This window comes from Cryptomeria japonica, unplaced genomic scaffold, assembly GCF_030272615.1.
Source record: "Cryptomeria japonica unplaced genomic scaffold, Sugi_1.0 HiC_scaffold_375, whole genome shotgun sequence".
Taxonomy (NCBI): domain Eukaryota; kingdom Viridiplantae; phylum Streptophyta; class Pinopsida; order Cupressales; family Cupressaceae; genus Cryptomeria; species Cryptomeria japonica.
Genome location: NW_026729196.1, coordinates 52167 through 59953, shown reverse-complemented (window position 1 = coordinate 59953; position 7787 = coordinate 52167). Strand labels below are relative to the sequence as shown.

General features: G+C 50.4%; 1 protein-coding gene across 1 annotated transcript; it reads right to left on the bottom strand.

The window, feature by feature from the left end:
- Nucleotides 1-356: 356 nt before the first annotated feature.
- LOC131066027 (ATP synthase subunit a) lies at nucleotides 357-4045 on the bottom strand. Its single transcript, XM_058000706.2, has one exon. It carries the CDS (start codon nucleotides 1717-1719, stop codon nucleotides 865-867), a length of 855 nt encoding a protein of 284 aa, XP_057856689.1. The 5' UTR covers nucleotides 1720-4045; the 3' UTR covers nucleotides 357-864.
- Between the last annotated feature and the right edge of the window lie 3742 nt (nucleotides 4046-7787).

The following is a 7787-nucleotide window of genomic DNA, read 5'->3' as shown; positions in this document are numbered from 1 at the left end:
TATCTCCTCCCACCCACCCCCGTAGTGAGTGGCCATTACCATTATAGTTGAGGCACAACCGCCCCGTTCGAAGTCGACCAGTGAGCGAGTAGCAGAGGGGCCCATTAGAATAGTAGGGGTGGTAGTGCAGAAATACTAGGCCACGTGCCAGTGCTAGGCCACGAAAGCAGTGGTTTGTTCCGGGAAGACGTCGGGTGGGCGAAAAAAGGAGGGTTGGTTCGCTTATGATTAACGGTACCCAATGCAGAGGATGAAGCGTTATAAACAACGGAATAACGCTGTTTATTAGACCAAAGAAACGGCGAAGTCCGGCTCTCCCGGCTAAGGGCTCCCTACCCATCCGCCCATTAGAATAGTAGGGGCAATCGCTTTTGCTCAATTATAGAGAAACTCTACAGATAGGCAATAGAACCCCCCCACAATAACAACTAATCTACCTCTTAGGCCCCTCGCGAATAGTAGGGGCCCCCCACCCTACCATAGAATGTCGAGGGGCCCTCCCACTCCATAGAATTGTAGGGCGAGCAGTCCATAGCCTCCTCCCACCCACCCTTATTCTAGCGTCATTCTAGCGGGCTCCCAGGCCCTCAAATTTGATGGGTAAATTAATGCGCCCCAGAGAATTGATAGGGGGCCCTTTAGAATAGTAGGGGGCAGTCAAGCCCTACCAGAAAATGTCGAGGGGCTATGGACCCTACCCCTACCCCCCTACTATCTAAAGGGAAGGGGAAGGGATCAGCTTGCTAGAGTACGGCATCAGCTTGCCCCGGCATGTCCTCCCACCCACCCCTACTATTCGCGAGGGGGGTGTTCATGGGGCCCCTACTATTCTATGGTAGTTCCTATGCAGGGCAATTCTATATTCTAGAAAGAAAGGAGCTCGAGGCCCATTACTATACTGAATTGGAGTTGATGAAGATTTATAGCGTCATTCGGGTGAATACAAATTGAGATTGTAAAGACATAAGCTTGTGATATAGCCACACCTAATTCCGGACCGGTCAGTGCGAAAACGATTGATAGAGGACCAAGACCTCCTGAGAAATACATTATGTTATTCAGACACAGCATAGTCCGAGCGAACCCACTTGAGATCTTTACTAAACTATGACCAGCCATCATATTAGCGAATAAACGTATTCCTGAGCTTAATGCGCGGAAACGATAAGGGATTAGCTCAGGGAGTACTGAGAAAGGTGCTAACGGCAGTGGTACTCCCGCGGGTAAGAAGAAGCTGAAGAGATGAAGCCCATTTCTTTGAGATCCCACTAGAGTAATTCCAATAAAGGGCGAAAAAGAGAGACCCGAAGTAATGATGAAATGACTTGTCACTGTGAAGCTATATGGTATCATACCTTGGGGATTACGGAATGACAAAAACGTGAAAGTGACCGGGATGCAGGGGAAAGACTTTTGCTTCACATTTTCAGAAAGACCGCCTATTTGTTCGTTCACCGGGTTCAGCACGAAATCATGAATAAGCTCTACCAATGATTGCCAAGCATTTGGTACTAGGTTTCCTCCGTTCTTAGTGGCGGAATGAACCGAGAGCGGGACTAAACCGGTAGTTAGCAACATGAACAAAGGGGAATTTGTGAATGGGGAATACGAGTTCCCTATCTTCACAGGAATCGATGGGATAATGGCGAATTGCTCGAGTGGGCTGTTTAGCGTAATAAATACTTTTATCTCCTCCTCTTCTAGGGGGCCGTTCGTCATAGCTTAAAGAGCAACAAGATATTAGGTAGGGCCTTCCGTCATAGCTTAAAGAGCGGTCGAGCGCACCAGTGGGGGCTATCTCCCCTAATGATATCTACATACGCGATATCATCGGGATTGAGGACCGATCTCTCTCCCTATCGGTCGATAGGGATCGGCCTATTATAGTTGAGTTGCCCTCGATTTCTTATCAGAAGAGTGCGTACCTGGGCTTCACGGGCAACGGCAAGTCAACTATCTGTTCCCGCCCTACTATTCTAAGGGCCCGAAAAAGGTGGGGTGGGAACGGCTGGAGGCTATAGATTGAAGCGCCCCGTCAGAATAGTAGGGCGGCATCTACCTCTTAGGCTAATCTCCCTCCCACCTTTTAACCCTACCCCTACCTTTATAGTGGTAAGGCCGGTAGGGCTCTTGTTCACCATGGCATAGCGAGCTAAACAGGGGTGGGGCCTGTTCGAGCAACTCCCAAACTCTCTGTCGGGCGGCGGGCAAATTAGAGGCTTTCCATACATAAATAATCTAGTTCAACCGGCATAACCCCTCTACCCATCCGGTGGTTATCCTCCCTACCACCACCGATTGAACCTCCAGTCTAGACTAGAGATGATTAATGCGTGCATTCCATTCTCACGAGAATATTATCCGACGACTACTAATAGAGTGAGTTGTTGTTCGAATCCTCGCCCTACAATTCTATGGGGAGTTCTTCAGAAACGGCATCGGGCGCCTATTGGAGCTTCGAATTCCCCGGGGCCCCCCCACCCTTCGGCTACGTAACATGGGTGGGTGGGAGGAGATGATTCTATACGTAACATGAATGCCCAAGCCTACCTACCTTTAACGCCGCCTATAGTGGGGAGGGTGGGTGGCCCCCCCGGGAGGTTTCTATTACTGTTGGCATGTGACGTATAGACTATAGAATCTAGTCTAGCCCTAGCCGGGGGCCCTTCTTCTGGCATGTTACGTATAGAACTCTTTATCCGCCCTACTATTCTAATAGAAAAGAGGGGGCAACTATGGCCTCCCACCCACCCCGGTGGACAGAATGGCTTGGGTGGTCCACCAGGAGATTCACTCACTCAACAGAATGGAATGGGCCCAGATCGACCACTCACAGATGGATCTATCGCCCCTTATCCCCTCCGGTCGGCAAGGGACTCCATTCGACCATTCATGGCTCATATCCCGTGGTAGCGATACTCCATGAGAAACGGGGGCGGGGGCATCAGCAGCACCTACAGTGGTGGACCCACCGGTCCCGAACCAACCAAATGAGATCGCATTGCCCGGGGTGGGTGGGAGGCAATAGAACCCCCCACCCATCCCCTTGACTTTCCACCCACCCAACTCAACTAAACGGCAACTAAACGGCAACTATAGTTGCAGCCCGATAAATAGAAGTTCCGGCAGAATATAGGCAGCCGGGTGGTTAAGTTGCGATTCAGTTGTTTGTTAATAATCCCACCTCCTCAATGTAGAGAGGAGATGGGCATTCGTAGCCCCCAGCTGGCTGCTATCGATACGGGTATGATCCCTCTCATCCGTACCCCTTGCATTATTGATCTGAGCCCGATCCCAGTAACTAATGGCATGCGGCTCATCCCGTTGGTTCAGCAAAGGATCTAGTCCCACCTAGAATCGGGGATCGTAGCCGGCTATCTATAGGCTGTGAGTCGGGCTCCTCCTTGATCGACATCGCATCCATCATCGAAGCAGCAAGCCGGTGGGGACAGTGATTGGTGTACGCGGGGGGTCGGGTGCCTGGTCTTGAAGGCTTGGTGCTGGGTCCAGGAAGCATGGAGAGATGGCGAGCAACGAATCCCATCGGTTCAGCATTGAATCCAAACCCAAGCTCCTGGTTTCAGGGAATCGTAGCCAGGGGGAGAGAATGAAGCAGGCTGCTACCCACTGCCACCATTAACGACCGACTGAACGGGGCAGCGGAGAATCGAGGGAGGCATTTGAGCCAATCATGCATCCATTGCTGGATCCGTCAATCGAGCCGAGATGGATCTATCTCCCCCTCCCCAGCAGCTACCTCCGGGTGGGAGGGAATAGTTATTGGGAAGCGGCCCCAACAAATATTATTGCTGCGGGAGGCAGGGAAGGCAGTGGGTGGGATAAGCTGCCATGACCATCCCAACCTCCGGTGCTTATTGCAGTGCCTATTGCCCCAAGCCAATGATCGGATAACAACTATGGCGTCCCAATCCGCGTTAGAGTAGTTTGGAGAGTAGGGGATAGTTTGGATAGGGGCCGGGAAAAAAAAAACACTTGATAGAAATCACTCGAACCTGCCCATAGAATTTTAGGGCACCCATTCTCCGTGACGCCCTATAGTTTTTTATGGGCAGTGCAGAGAGCTTGAGAAACCCCCTTTCTATACGTTAAAGGTGAGCCTCGTCGTTCTTTCTCTCCGAGGACTCTTGCTCTTTAGCCCATACTCGAGTGGAGAAGAGAAGGTTTTAGTTTTCTGAGTGAATGAATATTCAGATAGAAAGAGGTTACAGAAGAGAATTAGCTCTTTCTTTAGCCTAATGGAAAGCATTTGCCGATACCATCAGTCGTTCGGCAAGTTGGGGCTTGATTGGAGGAAGTCTCGCACCTTTCTCGAACTGGGAAGAAGAAAGCGAAGCGCATCAACCTGGGTTTTTAGCCTGTTGCTGGCGTAGATCTCTTCTCCGTAGCCGTGGCCGCAGCATGAACAACATTTCAATCTCGGTAGCTGTGGTTCTATCTTTCTATCCGGGAGTCTAATTAAACCAAGTTATAGCACGACGCGCCGCTCCTTCAGTTAAGTCCATAACTAGAATTGGCACAATACCAGTGGCCGTTGGAAGGCATAGATTGGGATTGGCTTTCGATTGAACCGGGCATGCAGGGGAATGAATCAATCCGGTCTCAAGAAACTCCCTTTCCCGAGCTGAATGAGGTTCGGGTCGCGGCAACTGGACTGTCTTCGGGAATCTCCGAAAGGGACTTCCCTGCCGGTTCAATTTCGGACTTTCATCTGCCTCACCCTCATTTCATTCGGGTGAGTGATAACCTGCGATGATGAATCCCATTCAATCTAATTGGATTCAATTAATGTTCGGTTGTCATTTCCGCTAATGAATAAAAGAGGGCTGAAACCACTCACTTCTATTTTGATGAAGGTAGGTAGAAGGAAGCACTATCCACTCACCTATCTAGTTGTAGAGATTACCTTTACTTTCAATCCAAATGACCTTCTTCTCGATATCAGGAAGTGGGTATCCATTGTTGAAAGCAGTGCCGGCCGCTTTCGTCGGAATCTAGGGGTCACGTTGGTATATACTTCCTGTGCAATGCGTCGGCTTGCCTGGATATCTGCTGCACTAACGGCACTAATATGAAATGGGGAATGGTCCTAAGCTATCAAGTGGTCGGACCAGCAGAATGACCGATCGGGTTCTGACCTCTAGAGCTGGATTTGGCTTAATCCTATTGATGAGCTGGACTTACCTAACCCGACCCGGGCCCTCGAGGCTGGGGAAGACCAGAGTCCCTGTGATGAGCTGGACCTTGTATCGCGTGTAGGCAAACCATGTCTCTATTTCTCAAAAAGCGCCCTACTATCTAGCGCCTTCCGCCCGCATTTGCTTTATGATATGTGCTGCTCATAGCGGTTCCTGAATGCCAGCTGCCGGGGTCAGTCAGCGTGTTCCGTACATAGGTCCGCTCTAGGACTCCGCCGAAGCTGCAGATTCACATTATGAATATGCGGTGCGGCAAAGCACCACGCGCACTCGGCCGGCGATAATGAAACCGAAACTATGGCAGTGGGAATGAATGGAATGAATGGGCGGAAATGGATGGGATGGAGATGGGAGCAAAGCCAACATGCGTGGAAACGGTGGGAAAGGATCAGCAAACACAGTTGTGCCTGCGGAAAAAGAAGTAGATTCCGGGTGGCTGCTGGGCTACGCTAATATTTCCTCCTTTCTAACCTGGTCTTACCCCGGCCCTCGGCTTTACCTGACTAACCAATGCCCATTCATTGCCCATAGAATAGTAGGGCCTGCTTCATAATGATGCTTCGACCGAGAAGAATATCTATGGGTGGGTAGTATAGTATAGACCTTGCGGAATTGGAAACATTCAAAACTCTGCCTGCGGGAGACGGCAACAAGAAGAAGCGGGGGGCGCCTCTGCCATGAATAGACGGCCGATGAACTCAGACGGATCTTTATTCGTATCAACTCCGTCTTCCGTCTATTATCCGATGAACTCGGCGGATCTTTGGTAGGCCGATAAACGGCGACATGTTACGACGTATAGAATGCTGGATTATTGCGCAGGTTGTGCCCTTCGTAAAACGAAGAGATGGGGGAAGTATACCAGCATATCTCAGACGTATCAAGAACTTCTGAACTCGACATCTATATTCCCACCCACCAACAACTAATCTACCTCTTGCTCGAATCAGCAACTATAATAGCCGGGGGGGCCTCCCACCCACCCCAGGGGAATAGAAGCAGTACTTCACTCCCAATTGATGAATCACTGAACCATCCAATCCAGTATCGTGATAAAGGAACACGATCCAAGCTCCTGCCTCGATGAACTCCAGCCCTTTTCTCCCAATCCCAATCCCTTATCTCAGCCCCTGCTCTTCCCTTCAATCATTTCTCTCCATCCCAACCTGACACAACCAGTCCAAACTGCATCTCTTCTCTTGCCTCAACACCCAATTCCCATATCTTCTTTCTTTCCTCCGACCCTACCCCGGATACTGATCCCTCAACTCCTGCCATAAACGAAGGGCCAATGGGTTGAATGGGCAAGCACTCTGCTTTAAATGAATAAGAAATGGTTCAACTACAGCTCCCGATCCGATACGGAGCCAGGTAACCCTCCCTTGAAATGAAGAGAACTACAGCCACCCGGAGCGCCTTTCCTTCCACAGCGCCTTAAGTCCTTCCACCCACCTTAGGGATAGCTTTTGTCCTCCCACCCACAACTATAGACTTATTGGAGGGGGGGGAATATAAGTATCTATAGTTAGCGACAAGAGGGGATTTGTTTAGAAGGGGGTTCCGTGACGGGAAGGATGATGGGCTTCTGGTTTTAAGGGCCGATGTCCCTTGCCAGGTAGACGGGTACTCCTATCAAGGGGGCTCGAACATTGCGGGTAATGTGGGCCCTACTATTCTAAAGGGCGGTGTTTGTGAGATCAAAAATCCGGAGCCGAGACGCGCGTGTTTAATGGAGATCCGCCCCTCTTTTCTATTCTCGTTCAGTGAGTGGGGAAACGAGTTGCTCCATGAGTCGATCAGCTACAGATATAGATAGGGGCCCGCCCACCACTATTGCTGACCAGAAGCAGATTCTGAGTGCCCATGGGTCGTTGGGTGATGGATAGGTTGGGGGCTAGCCTTGACTAGGGTGAGGGTGTGTTGTGCATTCATACGCTCGCCTGTGCTCCCAGGGAGGCAATAGGCGTAGAAGTCCGGTTGTGTAGGAAAGTGCTTAGCAGGGGCAGGGGCTCGACATAAGGTCGTTGTTCCTGCAGATCAAGGAATAGGGCCTTGATTGCGTCGTACCGAGAAACGAGCTCTAAGCTGAGAGGACTCGCAGGAGTCTTTGGACCGGTCGAAATAGGTCTGATTCTTACTGTAGGGCTTCTCTTGCCCCGGGTCTGATCGTCAGATATTTTTTGGAATCCATACTATCCCAACCTCCGCAAAACATTTCCTCCTTTGGTAACGCACTCGACAATGGGGTGAAACTTGACAACCACATAGAATACCCCCCACCCTTATGGCATTAGCCTGCTAGAATAACGAACTCGGTTTCTTCCTTAGCATCCGGCGGTATTTATAGAAGCGTATCCCGGATCCCCACGTGAGAATAGGTCCGCGTGCGCTCCCATTTCGACACACACATTTGAAATGATAAGCTCATTCTGTCGAAGATGATGCGTGGAGTGACAGCCTGTCGAGTGGGTAGCTCGGCGTGGCCAGGAGTTAGTAGAATTAACTCTCGGGCTGGTTTTTTGAGTGGAACACATGAGTATTCAAGTCGATTCAATACGCAGGTAGCTAGGA

Bases quoted from the DNA above. Each gene is read 5' to 3' on its own strand.
- LOC131066027 (XM_058000706.2), bottom strand. From the start codon at position 1,719: ATGACGAACGGCCCCCTAGAAGAGGAGGAGATAAAAGTATTTATTACG.